The following is an 18,314-nucleotide window of genomic DNA, read 5'->3' on the forward strand; positions in this document are numbered from 1 at the left end:
CCATGGTGTTATGGATTGGGAGGGAGGTTATCTGGTCTAATAATCAAAGCAGGAGTCCTATGTAGAGGTCCAGAGCCGGCATCCAGGTTGGGAATGAAGCCAAGGGTCAGTGCCAGAGTCAACTGCCAGTTACCAGAGCCAGAGTCAGAACCAGGAATTGATAATGAGGGTCAGAGCCGAGGTCAGATACCAAATGTCAGAGCCAAGAGTCAAGACAGAGTCAAGGTCAGAACTCAGAGTCGGAGCCAAGACTGGTCACCAAGGATTGGATGTGAGTCATAAAGACAGGAGGAGAGGCAAGGATCAACTATGGAGCAGGAGCACAATGGAAACAGGAGCACAGGCGGGAGTAAGGTAGGAGCAGAGCAGGTTGAGTGCAAGAGGCAGGTACAAGCAAAGTCCAATGCAGCCACACCAGGACACCACTTTGTTGCTCAAATTTCCTGTTCCTCCTTCTGGTATAAATGGCATAGTTGGACTGATCGGTGGAGCAGGGCAATCCTCCAATCGGAGCTCCTGTGGGTGGTGTCTTAGCTGGGACTATAGCCTTAGTAGCTTCCCAGCCAACGTGGTTTCAGCAGCCATTGGGTGGAAGCTAGGATGTGGCAACTGTCTGAGGACCCCAGGCCTGTGTTCCAGATGTGGGATAGGCTCCTTTGGGCAGGGCAGTTGCAAGTTTAGTGAGGCCAAACCCCACAATGTCTCTGGGCGTCAGTTACAGAGACTCCTAGGTATCCTCCTCAGTCACCTTTGGCTAGGGGGACAGTATGTGCTCAGGCAGCTAGCTCCTACCTCTTTACCAGTCAGCTGTGAACTAAGCCAAGCTCTCTCCTTTTCTCCCCCTCCAGACATGGCATTGGCTGTATGTATACCAGGGCAGGCTAGCGGGGACTCTCTAACTCCTGCCATACTGGTGGGCAGTTTCTCTGCTCATCACAGAGACAAATACATAGAGAAGCAGGCCACTTCTCTGAACTAATGGTAATGTGTGATTTTTTATTACTTAATTTTGACACATTCCATCTTGACATCACAGAATATAACAGATGACTGCATCGCATCACACATATTCCAACATAACAGAATTCAATACATCAAAATAAATGCCACATCTCATGACATACTGATGTAATGGATCAAATATTTTCCAAAAGCCTTTTCCCCTGTCTGGTTGCACAGCTTGCTCATTATTTGGGCAAACAGTGCTCTTCACAAATTATATTTGTGAACTGGAGCAAGCAGAACAGAGGACTGGCCCACCAATTTTCATTAGCTTGCGAAACCAGAAGCACTTTGCCCCCTGCTACTGCATTGTCCACGCTATTTTTACAGAGCTTAGCTTTTGCACTTTGAGCTCTTTTTTACTATGCTTATCAAAATAAATGTCTAATAAATTAATGATACATATCACATTTTGTACCTTAACATGAAAAGAATTAGTGTTACTGAATTGTGTTCTCCTATTCCTATTCATCCACCTTGACTTCCTGACTGCCTGAATATCAAACACAAAGTGCTTTTGTGCCAGTATGGGGCAATCAAAGCACATCTCTTACTATTAGGGAACTAGCACCTATTTATTAAATATATATACACATTTCATTAGCAGTGTACTTTATAGATAATACATAAATAATTAAAAACCTTTACTGTCTACTGAATCTGAGTTCTGGCTCAGCCAGACCACTGAATTAACTCTTTGTCCAATCAGTTACTATGGCAACATTATGGCCTACCCAATTTTTTCCGGCTCAGGATGAATTGTATTCAATGGTCAGTATCCCTGATTTCTGAAAGAAGGAGAATTATGTGTGGAAAACCAACTTTAAAGGAGAAAGATTACATGGAGAAATTGATTTCAGTTGTTGTTGTTGTAAGGGTTTCCTTTTTGTAGGCAATTGTAAGCAATTCTAAAAGGCAATGAAAATTAAAACCGTGTTTGTATGTTTTATACATATATATTTACATACACCTTTGTCTGTGTCAAAGATTTTTGGATGACATTCAGCCATCAGTGTAGAGGCCAGAGAATGTCCCAATGCAGCAGGGTAGCTGAAAGGGGACAGAAATAGCTACAAGACAGGAGCACAGGGAGATGTTATACTTTGAGCTTGACCCAAGGCCTTTGAAATTGATCGAAAATGCCCATTTGCTTCAACGGACTTTGGAGCTGTAAGCCCAGAAGGTCTCAAACCCAGGCCTGTAGAGTTGCCAGGCAAACACTGACACCCAGTAGCAGCTATAACCAGATCACACTTACCTACCCATACCCCACTGCAGTTATTGACCACAGACAATCCTGCCTCAAGGAATTCAATAGACAGCATCCTCATGGTGCCTAATTGGCTTTCCAAACAACACCCAATTGACCTGATACCTGGTACAGACCCTTGGCCTGATCCTCGACCTGTCTCCAGTTCTGACCTTCTGTCTGAACCTGGGCTTGATCATGGGCCTGACTATTTGCCCTGATACTGACTTCAAACCCCAATGGTTGTTCCTACCTACCGAGCTCCTACCACTAGTCGTGCCTACCTTTCCTTCAATGCAGCTTTGCATAGGTCAATGTATCAGGAGTAGTGGTGGAGCTTGGAGAGGTGTGACCACTGAGTCCACAATTACACAAATCCAGTTGTCAGAAAAATATAGAGGGCTGCCGAAGTTCATAACCACCATTCTATTCAGCTCAGGGTGCAGTTGTAGACATAGCAGGGCTGAAGACACCTCCTACAATCCTGCCCAACACTGGGAAATAATTTCTATTCATCTAGTTCTCCATAGCTCCTTACACAAAGTCCACTTTGAACTTTGTGCAGAGTGTGGAAGAAGTGAATGTACAAGAGAGAGGGAATTTAAGGACTCCTTATATAACAGATCCCATTTTTATATAAAAAAAAATCAATATCAGCACGCAAATAGCATTTTTCATAATCACCAGTAATATCAAACCATTTAGTGGACACAAAATATTTTTCATACTTGTGAAAACATTTTCTTCCTACTATTGCTTATAATAACTCCTTTGAAAATTAAATCAGTTTCCTCATGCAGGATTTACCTACCTCCCCAAAAAGACCAGTGTGTTTCTGTAGGCTTGCTCATAAACACTGTCTCTCTGATAGGATATATTTTAAGAGTTTGAAATATTTTCTGGAGCAAAGCCCTGCACATGCAGGATTTGGGGGAGGCAGAGTCCTTTTCTAAATATTATTATTGTTCACTGTTGATTGAACACTCTGGTGTTATATAAATATGTTATTAATAACGATAGTAATTAAATGGACTTTACAGATCGGTATGGGAGAAAGCAAGCCAGGTCAGAGCTAGTCTGAGTCTCCTTAATTATTTTCTGACAAACTTACCAAAACCATGTATTGATTTAGGTTCTCTCAATCACATGATACAATAGCTCAGGGGTGGGCAAACTACGGCCCTGTTGGCTGGATTTGGCCCACGAGCCGTTTTAATCTGGTCCTCGGACCCCCACTGGGGAGGGGGTCTGGGGCTTGCCCTGCTCCAGCGCTCCAGCCAGGGAGCAGGGTTGGGGACCATTCCATGTAGCTCCCAGAAGCAGCAGCATCACCCCTCTCCAGCTCCTATGCATAGGGCCAGCCAGGGTGCTTCGATCTGCATGCTTTCCCCGCCCCAAGTGCCGACCCTGCAGCTCCCATTGGAACCGCAGCCAATGGGAGTTGCAGGGGCGGTGCCTGTGGATGGGGCAGGGTGGAGAGCCACCTGGCCATGCCTCTGCGTAGGAGCTGGAGAAAGGACATGCCATTGCTTCCAGGAGCTGCTTGAGGTAAGCACTGCACGGAGCCTGCACCCCTGAGCCACTCCCTGCACTGCAACCCCATGCCCCAGTCCTGATCCGCCTCCTGCCCTCTGAACCCCTCGGTCCCAGCCTGGAGCACCCTCCTGCACCCCAAATCACTCATCCCCAACCCCACCCCAGAGCCCGCACACCCAGCCAGAGCCCTCACCTCCCCCCTCACCACATCCCCCTGTCCCAGCCCGGAGCCCCCTCCTGCACCCTGAACTCCTTATCTGGCCTGACCCCAGAGCCCTCACCCCCTCCCACATCCCAACCCCAATTTTGTGAGCATTCATGGCCAATCATACAATTTCCATTCCCAGATGTGGCCCTGAGGCCAAAAAGTTTGCCAACCCCTGCAATAGCTTCTATTCAGTAACCTAGATAATGTGAAAAATGCAGATGCACAAACTCTGCTTTAGCAATAATATATTTACAAGATTCACATAATTCTTTTAAATTTTGCCTCGTTACTTTGATTCTTTATGTATCCGCACATCTCCATTGCACATTTTGAGCAGCTATTTAAAGAAATAACCCTCCCCCATTCCAGGACATAGTCTTAAGAACAGCTATAAATTGTCTAATTGTTTATTAGCTGCTGAAACTTCCTACATCCCAGGACAATCCTGCCATCTTCCAGAGCCTCGTGTTATTTCCCCAACTTGATAACCCAGTGACCAAATCTCTCCTGTCCCAGTGATATTCCTGGTCTTTGAAGGAAGGCTGTGATTTCCTTTGCATCCCATTAACTCTGCTTGTTGTTCAGCTACATGATTTATTTCAGAACTACAGAATAGTCTCCCTTTTTAACAAGTTCTGATCACACAGCATCTATAACACTCTTATTTCCTGCTCCAATCTCTTACTAACCTGGGTCTGGAAGGTAGATCTCATCTCAGACCCTGCAATGTTATACACTAACCACACAGGCCATCCCTATTATATAGTGTTTTGCTTGTTAATTTGAGACAATTGTGACAGGCCTTAAAATTTAGAACACACTTCTGCCATCTACAAAAGACGGGACTCTTCTAGTGGAGCTTGCCTGGTTTCTGCAAAGTTCAGCCCAGCAACAGAAGATTACTTTAACAATAATATTTTTGAATTACGGTACCAGAGCCAAAAACTAAATGGAAACTTGCAGATTTTGTCTAAAATCTCAAATGAGTCTTATAAATGGGGAAGAAAACTGCAGCTTTTGGCAACATTCCATCCTGATTTCTGGTAACCTAGTATATGACGGTTGGCACAGGACACTGCTCTATGTGGAATAAACTGCTGGAGACCCGCTATTGCTATTGTTTCCCTCTAACTCAGTGCCTGGCTACTTTCCCAACCACTGCAGGAGAATTAAGCAAACTTTATTTTGTTTTGCATTCTGAACGACAGCCTCTAGCAGTCACTCACTTTTCTTTGTCATTTGCCTCTAATTCAGATTCCAGCTCCATTAATCCTCTCATGCGCTCTCAGACTGGCCAGGATTTATTTTTTAATGTGGACTCATTCTGTTTCTATCTTTTCCCTCTGCTGGCTTCTTAGCTTGAGTTGTATCTCTTGGGGAAAGAGAAAAGTATGTAATAAAGTTTAAAAATCTACAGTTTGATTATGCATTTAACACTACAGTAACATGGAAAGCACTGAAGATATCAAACACTATCCAGTTTGAGATATGAAAAATGAGACTACAAAGTTGTAGTAGCTCTTGAGGTAGACCAAATTACCTTCTGAATGAGTCACAGAGACTTTGGTTCAACAATATAATACAGCATGGTTTATTTTTTTTACAATAGTGTTCTATGAAGTAAAATATCAAAAACACTGTACAGAGAGCTATGATTGAGAGATAAAATTTAACAGAGTTAGCTACAGAGACTCATGTAGGTAAAGAGGGAATAATGACATACAAAGATTGAAGAGAGTTAGGAAACTTGGATCAAGATGCAATAAAGTATTCTGGCAGATAAGTTACAGTAGTGGAGATAGAACTGACAGGTGCTTTAGTGAGCAGGTAGATGATCAATCTTAGGCTCAAACAAACAGGCAGGTTTTAAATTAAGATTGGAAGAAATAAATTGATTTAATATCTTTATGAGAGGGGAGGGAGAATTCTGTGTAGGCTGGGGAGAGGAAGTAAAAAAGCGATTCAGCATTGCAGTGAGTCAAGGAAGATAAATTGGACAGACAGAGAAAGTGGGCAGGGAATTTACTGGATGTGAGGTCAAAGAAGAAGGGTAGAGAGCATATCATAGAGATGAGCATGGGGTTGATATAGTCCTGTTTCTTTAGATACACAATACTCTGCCAGCATGAGAAGACAAATTTGAATGAAGACAAAAAGGAACCAAACCCTAAAAAAACATAGTGGAATGTCTCAGGAAGTGCTTTCCTGAAAATCATCTGACAAACAGATTCAAGCGTGTTAAGTCACAGAATGTGGCCCTTCACATAGTTATGCTGACAAGTGGTGTTACAGTACTAAGTCATATCCTGAAGAGTTGACAGTGTTCCTGCAGGATTTGTCCAGTGAGTCAAATATTTTGTAATTAGATTTGCCATTTCTCAACAATAGAAATTGGGTACTGAAGGGAGTGATTTTTGATGTTGCCACTGTGTTTGTTTGTTTTTTAATCATCAAAACATTTATGTTAAGGACATGGTGGCAGGTCTTTTTTTAAATACACAATGCACAAACTATCTTCAAAAATATCTAGTTAACAGAATACTTAGAAGAAGCTACAATTCAAATATAACATTTTCTTACTTTAGTTTGTAGATTGTACTTCAATCATTAACATAATTGAATCTTTAGAGTCCAAGCATGTTTGCTAAATTGATTTCTTGATTTGAGATCTCTAAATAAAATTGCTGTATTTACTGAATGACTGTAAAAGTGAATGTAGTTTGTCATAATATTCAATTTGCAGGTAAAGATTTCAATTTTTCTTCAGCTTGGTAGCATCCAGCTGCAATTTGATTTAAATAGGATTTGGTTTTATACTAGTGTAATCTCTGAAGGAGAGCAGGAGATAATTATTTATTAGTCAGTGTTAGAGATAAACACTATTTTTAATCAGAAGTTTAATCAGATGCATTAAACTTCTTACCCATATTTTAATATCTGCTGGCAAATGCTAAGTAATCCAAGGGGATTTGGGATTGAGCTCTTCTACAGGTATATCATATACTCTGTGCATAATCTCCTTTGTGTAACTGCAATGATGTATTGCTCTGATCATGGTGATAGCTTGGAACAACCTTTTAGTTTTCAGGTTTAAACTCCTTAAAACAAGTATTTGAAATCATTGGAGCAACAGTTCTTTAATTACAGTATGAAAATAATCCTGATAATGAGCCAAAAATAGTATTATTTCTTTTATTATTAAAATCAGACAGTGTATATTAAACAATAATATATATATAAAACCCCCAAGCAACTTCATTCAAATTAGATTATTTAAATTGCTTATTTCAGTCTGAGGGCCCAGGCTCTCCTCTGCTGCTGAAAGCAGACAGTATGACACTGGCATTGCTTGGGCTAGGAAATGCAGAAGGAGGGGCAGCCTCCACAGCACTTCCCTAGAACCTGTGTAAGCTCCTCCCTAGTTGTTCCATGCAGAGCCCTACTGGGAATTTCAGTAGACTCCATCACACTCATTCAATTGTCCTCTATTCATTTCTTCTGATCTCTATTCATTTTTTTTAAATAGTCTCTGTTGGTTTCAGTTGAAAGACCAATAGTTCTAGGAACTAAGAGGGAAGAATTACGGAAATGTTGGGCCCTATTTGGCTTGACCCAAATATAAGCCTGCTTTCAGCCTCACCCCCCTGCAACTCTCTCTATATCTACTCTATATGCAACCAGGATGCATAGGAACTACTGCTAGAGTAGAAGAACCATTATTGCCATAGAACCCACTGTCTGTGGGGGAAGGAGAGCACCCTCACAGAGCCCTTGGATTTGGGGATGTCCTCTCAATATCCCTCTCCCACATACAGAGCCCTCTACTCATGTGGCGGGTGTGGTATGAATGACATGTCTGTCCCATCACTCTCTGTTTGGATGGGGAAGGCAGTCTTCATAGAGCTCTCTGTTCAGGTGGAGGCTGAAAAGAATGGCAGTGGTGGGCTACTGGATCCTGTTCTCCTGCAAGTTGACAGAAAAGCTATAATCGTGGCATTTGCCATTGAGGCAAGCTGGGGAGGAGGAAAGACTGTGGCTCAAACTGTGAGTGACAGGCCAATCTGTAGAGAAGTCCTACCCTTCCAGAACACCCAGGATCTGCATCCTCACTTGCCCTCCCCAGAGCCACATCAATGGCAGTAGAGGCAGTGGCCTTGGCTCGGTGGAAGACAAGCATCAGAGATAGGCTAATGCTCCCATACTTTAGGTGTGAAGCTGATACTGCTTCTGTGCCTAACAACTCTGAGCCTAGGACTTAATCCAGTCTCAGGAACATATAGCCCCAGGAACCAGAAGACCAACAGACCAGTTGCTCTGTACCAAAAAATATGTTAGCCAAAATTTGGAATTTGGGTTGGAGGGGAGGGGCACAAGGGGCCAGCTACTTTATGCAGCATATTACCATATAGACCAACACCATTGCAAATGACTGAAGCCTGAGAATAAATGTTTCCAAAGTATTTAAATGAATTAAGGGCTTAACTCTTTGAAAGTCAATGGGACTTAGGAACCTAACTGCTTAAGTCAACGTTGAAAACAGGGCATAAGTACTTCTGAAAATTTCTCTCCTGGCCCCCCCCCCCCCACGCTCTTCCGAGCTCTGTGGAATCTCCCTCCTGCAGGAGATACCAGGAAATGAGGGAGAGATACTGGGCAGTATTTTGGAGGGAAGGAGACTCTGGATGTGAAGTCCTTGCCTGAGGAGGATCTTAGGGACTTGAGCATTTATTGAGTTAAATTGAAGTGTTAACACACCTGGCTATGTGATAGAAATGACAACAAGAGGAATAAAATGTAAATGGTTGCACTAAAAGGCAATTGTATTTTATAGTGATTTGCTCCTGACAATATTAGTCTCCCTGAGTCCTGATTCTAGTCCCAAGAAGTGTCCTATGCCTTTCTTTATGTTTTGAAAAAGCAATGGCCAAGCAAGATTTTGAGGAGGAAGTGTCCGCTCTTACAACACCACACCATATTGTCTTTTAGTAGTTTTCCAAATTTGCTTTTCATTCTCAACACTTCCACGTGTAGGATTCAGTAGGAAATGCAGCCTGACAACAAAGATGCTGATTCTTCTATCATATCTAACATTTAAATCAGGTCCTTTAGCTTTTGCTATTGTGACCAATTCCTTGTGTATTTTTAATGATCTGTTCACGGAGGGGTAGGTAAGAAGTAATTATCAATAGGCTGCCCTGCAAACATACATTTTGGGACTGGTTAGAAGGGACTAGTAACCCCTTTTCAGGGTTATGTTGTGCCTAGCCTCTTTCTCCCACTCCTCCCCCTAATCATGCACTGTGATCCTGTCCCCCATTGCTGCTATGCGTGTTCTTGTAGCGGAGTGAAAGAGATGGAAGTTCTGGGCTCCAGCACACTGTAGTTGTTTGCACTATCCTAAGCTGTAGGGCAGTGATTGAATTCTAGGCCTCAGGAATGGTCTACGTTTTGTTATCACGTAAGCAGATGCAAATCCAGACAGCTGGAATCAAAGGAGCTACTTCAGATTTGTGCCTATTTAAATAAAGGTTGATTTGGACCCAGATATATTAGTTATAGACCTACATAAATATTATACATATGCCAGGCCAATGTATATTTTGACATTTGAAATAAAACACATGTTGCACCTAACTAAGATCTCAGAAATTAGATTTATTGGTAGGAAATAAAACATGACAGTAGTTAATGATAACTGGAGGTATACAGAGATTGTGACACAGTCGTCAGACAATCATTCAGATATGGCAGTGTGCATAGGAAACAAATTACATGAATACAAACATCAACATTTGTCATTCTCAGGTTAACAAAAGGCTTATCCATACTGGTATACCTCTCCATAGAGGTGGCAGGATTCATTCTCTTGAGGAAGAGATGCATAAAAGTTATCCATACAATAGTTTATTTTTTTTAAAAAGAGAATGTCAAAGTGGAAAACAGGAGAAATGGTATAAATCTAGTAATATTATGCAAACATTTCATAAGCTAAATGAGATAGGCCTCTTCAGCTTTGTTACAGAAAAAAAAAAACAGGGGAAGATACCTTACATCTTTCAAAAACAATGTTCCTCTCTGACAACTAACAAGTCAGCCTGATAGCACCCTTTGAATGATGCCCGAATCCACCCATGACAGACATTGTATCACCCTATATTATCCCGGATGATACCAAGCTCTGCAAGGACACAGCACCTGAGTAGAGTAGAAGAAACTGTGTCCTCATTGAAGCAAAAGTTGCATTTAGGGAGGGTTAAGTAAACTCCATCTGGCTACACCTAATTTTACTCAGCCATTTCAGCTGGTCATAACACAGCAAAGGGTGGACTAAGTGCATGCAGATAAATGAGAGAATACAATGAGACACAACAATATGCCATACAAAATGGCACATTTACCTACTCATTCCGTAGGTCTGCTTATCATAGGGCAGCCCTGGTTGAAACGTATCTCCAATAGCTCTTGCCAGCTCCAGAGGGCAGAATTAAGGTTGTGGGGCAGGCTGGCGTGTAACTTGATTCTGTATTTCCTGGTTTTCAGAGGTTTAAATATATTGATATTCTGGCAGGTACAAGGTCAACCTTAACTGTATGTTAACAAAGTTTTTGGCAGTGAATATTACAATTCACTTGCTCAAACCACCTTACAACTATTAACTAATTAATCCACGGAACACTCTTGGAAGGTAGATATTAGAGCTGTTTGGGAAGTTTAGTCAAAAATTAAATTTCAGTAAAAAAAGTTGTAAACTTCTGCAAAATTTCTAATGCATCCCCCCCTTTTTTTGGGGTGGGGGGGAGGGGTAGCTCTAATAAGGCATATTAATCACTGACGTGAATTACATAAGGCCAAAAAGAAAGTTCAGTGGAGCCAAGATTAGAATTAAGGAATTCCTTATTGCCAATGTCATACTCATTCCACTAGATCTAGTGTATTCCTTTTTCTAGTGTAGTATGCACAGTATTATTAAAAGAACTAAAGAGTAAAAAAGTTACATCAGACTATCCTTCACATAGGTTCCAAAAATATAAAGCTATAATTAAAAAGCAGCGAATAATAATAAAGAGGTTCTATAACACCAAGCCTGCAGTAATTGGTCTCTATTTACCATCTCGGTGGAATTCAACAACAGAAGTAGTAAGAATGGGATTATTCATAGACTCCAAGTAACACGCCTGCTCTGTGATGATTCTGCATTTACAATTACATTTAGACCTGTCCGTTAGACAATTTTTAATCCATTTAATGTGTGCTGTGTTCATTTTATCTCTTTCTAGTTTTTCATCAAAATATGATGTGGTACCAAGTCAAATACCTTAAAGAAGTCTAAAAATATTACATCAACATTTCTACCTTTATCAACCAAACTTGTAATCTCATAAAAAAAGTATCAAGTTAGTTTGAAAGATCTATTTTCCATAAACCCTTGTTGATTTGTGTTAGTTGCATTACCCTCTTAGTTCTTGATTAATCAAGTCCCATATCAGCTGCTCAATTATCTTGCAGGAATCAATGTTAGACTGAATTGCCTTTAATTACCTGGGACATCACATTTACCCTTTTTAAAAATTGTCATAACATTAGCTTTCTTCCAGTCTTCTGGAACTTCCCCCGTGTTGCAAGACATACTGAAAATCAACATTCATGGTCCATTTCCTAAACTAGCTCTTTTAAAACTCTTAGATGCAAGTCATCTGGACTTGCTGATTTAAAAGTGTCTAACTTGAGTATCTTCTGTTTAATATTCTTCAGCAATACCAGTGGAATGGAAAGAGTGTTATCATCATATAATGAGACTATATCATCCATTGAAAATACAGTACACAACTATTTAACACTTTTGCCTTTTCTGAATTATTATTGACATCTCTACCAACTCCATTTAGTAATGAACCTCTATCTATCTATCTATCTATCTATGCTGGCCATAGATTGCCACTTGTGTCACTTTGCTTCACTTATCAATTTTCTATTATTCCTAACTTATGATTTACATTCATTTTCATCAACTTCTCCTTTCTCCCATCTGTGTTGAGAGAGAGAGAGAGAGAGAGAGAGAATGCACTGTCTTCATTTTTTCCACTAAACCGGGTCAGTTTTTAATCAGTATGACCTTTTATGGGATTGTAGCTTTTTGGCCATCTAGTAGGGTGTCCACCACTTGGCACACAGGAAGAGAATTAATAATTTCACACCTATTATTGCACAAATGTGTTTTTTTCCTTCAAAAAACAAGTTACAAAGAAAAACAACAAACCATACACATTAATTATATAGTTTGATCTATATATGAGTCCTCCATTGGGAATTACAGAAATAATGAAGATAACATTTCAAATAAATTCCATCCTTACTGGTTGAATCCTAAGTAGCTGGTGGTATACAGTAGCACATTTCCAGAGGTAATCTTTTTTCAAAGAAACATATAACAGCTTATATTTTAATATAGTAAAATTATCACTAGCTTATCATATAAAATAGTGTTTCCCAAGCCACTTGATTAGGGAGACCCCCTGGGGGACCGGGCTGGTTTGTTTACCTGCCGCGTCCACAGGTTCGGCCGATCGCGGCTCCCAGTGGCTGCGATTCGCTGCTCCAGGCCAATGGGAGCTGCTGGAAGCGGTGGCCAGCACATCCCTCGGCCCGTGCCACTTCCAGCAGCTCCCATTGGCCTGGAGCAGCGAACAGCAGCCAATGGGAGCTGCGATCGGCCAGATCTGTGGATGTGGCAGGTAAACAAACTGGCCCAGCCCGCCAGGGGCTTTCCCTAAACAAGCAGCGTCCCAAGTTTGGGAAACACGGCCTTAGTAAATAGATCCAGAGGTCCTTTCCCTTCTCTGTGTTTTACTGAAACAGTCTTTTGTTTCTATTTATAGACAGAACAAACCCCTGTCTTGTTGTAAAAATTCCTTTTTTTTTTAACTTTAAGTGGTTTTGATTGTTTGCAGTTCCCTCTGATGGTTTTCCATTGAAAGTTTTAGTATTGTGCAAGGCGAAACAAATGAGCCTTGCAATGCATCACCAGCTAACCATAGTGGGTAACAACTCCCTTCTGCCTGAATGGGTCATCATTGAGACACTTTATGCCCTGGTGACTATTTTTTACTCCAAGTCCTTTCAATATAAATACTTAAATAATACCCATATATGTATTTCACAATTGTTAGGAATCGTGACAAGTTACGAGCTTTCTATATATACATTACATTGGGGTTCCCAAACTGTGATATGTGTACCCTTGGGAGTATGCAAAACATCTCTGGGGGCACGTGGGATACATTGTGTAATGGTGAATTCTATGTATTAATTTATTTCTTTATTGAATTTTCATAATTTTCATAAGCTTTATAACACTTTGGGCATTTGTTATATAAAATACAGTACATTATTTACTTCAAGATATACCAATGAGAACAGTTACACAGAGACGCTGACATACAGAGCCCTCACCTCCAATCACTGTACAGCGTGGGTTTAGTTGCCCAGCAACTGTTCAGTGTAACTGAGCTCAGAACTTAGGGTTTTCTTTTTGGTTGTATGTGTTGCACTATAACTATATCTGTACGTAACAGTGAAATATGGACAGTTGGCTAAAGACAGTTAGTGTTAAGAACACACAAAGTATCAGTCATGAGAAGGGTAAGGGTAGGCAGGCAGCTGCTAGCTCTGGAAGGGTGCATGCAATAAGAATAGTTAGGGAACCTCTGCATTACTCTATATAATACATATCCTGTAAGACGTGTTTAGGGTAGTGAAAGTTTGGTGTAGTGAGTTTGTCAGATCTGACATGAGAGTTGTTTCCAAAGAAGGGGGACCCTTTGCTAAGGAGCCTCTGTGTCACAAACCCCAGGAATATGACTACTGTGCAATATGTTGTCCGTGGGGCAAATTTCTTCCTAATCCATAGCAAGTTAATCATCATGGGCCCCTAAAATTTTTTAGCCTGTCTAGTATTATTGCAGTTGATATTCCTATTATTCTTGTCAATGTAACAGTGCAATCCAACCCAAGTACGGGGCAACATGTAGCTGTATTGTCTGAAGAGTAGGGCAGAGACCAGACTATTACATTGAGATGCACAATCTGGTCCCTGTTTCTCTCTTGCTCCATGTGGCTCCATGTGCCAGCCCTTTTGCTTATCCACCCAACCCCTTCCCAAATACAACCCCCACTTGGCAATAAATTGGCTTCTGTTTCTTTTTTTTCCTCATAAAAGAGGATCACTTGTGAGTTTAAAAACTACAACCACTCACCCTCAAAAATCTCACAATATTTTTTTTTCATTTCCTTAGTTTGTTTTTTGAAACTGGACTAATATTTTTTACATATTTAGTGAACAGTATGCAACACCTGAAGCCAAGAACAATTTTTATTCCCCTTAAATTGGAGGTTTTCAATGGAAGTAACTGCAGCATACTGTAGATATGATACTATGCCATGAGTATCATAGCCATCATCACAAATAAGAAATACAGGAGAAATGTATTAATTATATTCTTTCAATTGTCTGTCTAATTGATGGCTAGCTGTTGAGTGCATTCTTAATGGGTGAGCAATAGGAGAGCAACATAGTCTTATTCTGTATAGTTATTAAGTTGATGTGTATACATACAGTGTTTGTCAGATGAGTTTACTAACAAGCTTCTGTTTCCTTCTGCTTGAAATACTAGTTTATAACATGCTTGAAGGAGTCTATTAAACTGGATGGGTAAGGTGGGTAGCATCAGAATAGATGGTTGAAACACAAGCTAATGTGTAGCCAGAAGCAGGCTAAGCCAGAAGTAGCCTAAGCCCAAGCTGAACACCTGTCAGTTGATTTACGTCATGATTGAAATAATTTTCTTTATGAATTATCTGAAAAGGCCACTTGGTTTTGATTTTCTTCAGCGTGTTTTCCCTTTGCTATGAAATACAATACAATGAACTGTATATGTCAGATTCCAATGGCTTCTTTGAGAGATATTGTAAGTCACACATCACTAAGGGTGAAATTCACCCTCTGTGAAGAAGAACAGCCCAAGGCCTATGCACTACTTAATTCCTCTGTAGCTTTATTTTCAGAGCTAAAGTGTACCTCTCTCTGGCCTTCTCACATGCCATGAAATTAATCCTTAGTGAGTGTTAAGGAATATAAGGGGGAGATTTTCAAATGTACAGAGTGGGTAGGCATCCAACTCCCACTGAAAGTTGATGGCAATGGAACCCCTAACTTCAATTCCTTCCTTTCAAAATCTCCCCTATGATACTACAGCTTTAATATGGAAGAAACAGAAGAACGTGTACAAATTTAAAAGCTGAAACATACAACTCTTGATACCTTCCTATTAGCACTTTTTCTTTTCTTCTTGTCCCTCAGCATGTAAATTTCTTCAACTTAAATTCCTTTACACCCACCTAAAAATGAGTATATGACACTTTGCATTATAAGTGAGAGACATTACAGTTTCTCTCCAAGTAATGCAGCCTTGTGAGATTCCATTCCTCCAGGGCAAGTATGTGCCAGGCCAAGTGTCTTTAGTTTGTGTTGGTATTTTTTTTTTTTTTTTTTAATTATTAAGGGAGATATCCCATCTCCTAGAACTGGAAGGGACCTTGAAAGGTCATCAAGTCCAGCCCCCTGCCTTCATTAGCAGGACCAAGTACTGATTTTGCCCCAGATCCCCAAGTGGCCCCCCTCAAGGATTGAACTCACAACCCTGGGTTTAGCAGGCCAACGCTCAAACCACTGAGCTATCCCTCCCCCCCATTCATTACTATTGTTATTAATATCATCATGGTGAAGGGTAGGTGAATAGATGTTGTGCCTGGGTAGGTAAGGATACATGACAAGTTCATGGTTAAAATGTGGATGTATAGCCAGATTTGTCTGCAGTGCTGGCAACCTCCCTTATATTCTAAGAGCGGACTGACATGGAGTCAACTCATAAAACACATTTTTCTCATACCTAGATAACCTCATCATCCCCAGAGACTGGATTTCCGAGTAAGGTTTTAACACGTGTGTGTGTGGCCAAGTATTACAGAATCCTTTATTTCACCTCATAAAGGATGGCCATTCTCAGTCAAGCATTGCACTTTATTTCAAACTGACTGTTCTGTTAATTCTGTCAGTGCAGGAACCACTCACAACAAATGATAATAGCATACATCTTGTGCAAAGACTTGGCTTACCTAAAGAATAATTTGTGTGATCAGTTAAACTGACTGGTAGAACGCAAGGGCTTCTAGGCTGTATTTTCCTTTTGTCTGTTTAATTGAAAACATGAAATGTCAGAGGAGATAGAATCGGATGAGACAGTTAATTTCTATTGATCAGGAAAGAAGAGATGTGCACATTTTAGCTGCTTCTTCTTACCACGCTAGCTCCTTCGGCATTTTCAGCAGGGTGATTTTGTTGTGATAGGAGGCAGGGAATGAGGAGATTAAAAACAATTGTATGCACTCCTCCATTTTAGCTGTCAGTCATTAGGATCACGGAGGCTACTTATTCACCCTTCAGGCAGTTCTGTGACTGCAGCTCAAAATGAGCCTTGTCTAAGCAGAAATGTACAATTATACCAATCAAATGATTGCCGGTCTACACAATACAATTATCCAGCTTAATTTGGAGGATGAATTAATTGAAGGATGATTTTCTATTTTGCATAGAAGGTCCCTCTGAAGGGATTTCATAAACAGAAAATTGAATGCTTGACTTTTATACCTTTGAATCCCTAATAAAATACTTCTCTTTTTTAATTAGAAGTTGATTTTGTTCTGGTTCTTCTCTTTTAGGAATAGGAGGAATTTTTAATAGTAAAAATGATCTGTTAGATTAACATAGAATCAATATTTGTAAGGGGCTGGGGAAGTGCTACTTTGTAAAAGCTTTTCTTTTTTTTTCCCCCTTCCACAGATGAATATTGATTGAAAGGAGGTTTCAGTATGAATTGTTATACTTGGCTATCTCTTCTGCTAACACTTGGTCAGCTATGGCCTGGCCTTCCAAGTATGCAGAACCATAACATCCACAAAATGAACCAACCTTTTGCAACACTTCAGAGAGTGAAACGTGGCTGGGTATGGAGCCAGTTTTTTGTGCTGGAAGAACAGATTTTAACAGAGCCTTTGTCTGTTGGCCAGGTACGTTCTGTGGGAGATACAGTAACATAAAATGCAATGCTTTGACTTAACAAGTTGATTAACAACTGTTTGCATCACATAAATCTGGCCATGGACAGAGCAATCACCTCCAGAGATTTGGAAGACTGTGCTCAGAAGCAGGAGGGAAAGTGCACTGGCAAAAAGGTTTGTCAGATGTCTGCACATTTGCCCTTATTATGGACCTAATCTTACAATCAGGAAGATCATTGGAGGGTCGGAGCCCTACATATGCCAGGCTTTTACCAGTGCAATAATATAAGTCCTTCACCTTCCTCAACACCAAATTCATTATGCAATTAAAAGTAAAATCACACACAGTAGATGTTGACATGAGACTTTAAATTTCCCTTTTATCTTCTGAATGAAAGTTAAGGACTCATTTATCAACATCTGGCAATTTGCTTATGCTATTTTTGGCACTGTATGGAAGCAGACATACTGAGTGCAATGCAGTTTACAAACAGTATTTAGCATGATTTTCTATTACACTAAGTAGCAGGTGATTTACCCCTCATTAATTTTTAATGAAGCAGATTAATACTAAATCCTTTTACCACTGAGAAGCTATAGGAACCTGCATGGTTCATTAGATTAATGTAGCTTTAGCACAATGAGCAATTATTTTTCAACCTCTTTTAAAATTGTGCATTAAGATAATTTTCTTAATAAGATCTCCCTCTCTGCTTATTTATTTTTATTTATTATTATTAATAATAATAATAATAATAATTATTAATTTATTTGCCTTTAAAAAAAAACAGAAATAATTGTAATCTCTAGATCTGGTGTCCTTTTCTGTAAGGCACTTTCTAGATGAATGAACTGAAATAAGTTTAACCACTAATTAACTAGCACTAAAATTTAATTGGGCCCAAAGGGTGAAGTACTCAAAATTCATTAATTACTTTTTCACAGCTCTTTCAAAGTAACTACTGTGGAAGTATGATGTCTCACTTCTAAAGAAGCAAGTGTAGATACCGCATATGCTTTTGTGGCTAAGAATTTAGTTTCATGCCAAAAAAATGCTATGATTTCCCTGATCCTTAATATAATTCTTATATTCTTTCCTTTTTGTTCTTCACAGTGCTACAGGTAAATTGATATGGAATTTTAATTGAGGATTATGGTTAACTTATTGCTGTTTAAATCAGCCACATTTACTTGTGATTTTCCACC

General features: G+C 40.1%; 1 protein-coding gene across 2 annotated transcripts in view; it reads left to right on the forward strand.

Moving 5' to 3' along the window:
- CDH19 (cadherin 19) overlaps nt 1-18,314 on the forward strand; it is a 97,675-nt gene that overhangs the window by 20,892 nt on the left and 58,469 nt on the right. For both annotated transcript variants that reach the window (XM_034762551.1, XM_034762552.1), the window contains exon 2: nt 16,891-17,117. In XM_034762551.1, the coding sequence (XP_034618442.1) occupies nt 16,920-17,117 (198 nt within the window). In that variant the 5' untranslated portion in view covers nt 16,891-16,919. The remainder of the gene's footprint in view (nt 1-16,890; nt 17,118-18,314) is intronic.

Source organism: Trachemys scripta, chromosome 2 (genome assembly GCF_013100865.1).
Source record: "Trachemys scripta elegans isolate TJP31775 chromosome 2, CAS_Tse_1.0, whole genome shotgun sequence".
Classification (NCBI taxonomy): domain Eukaryota; kingdom Metazoa; phylum Chordata; order Testudines; family Emydidae; genus Trachemys; species Trachemys scripta.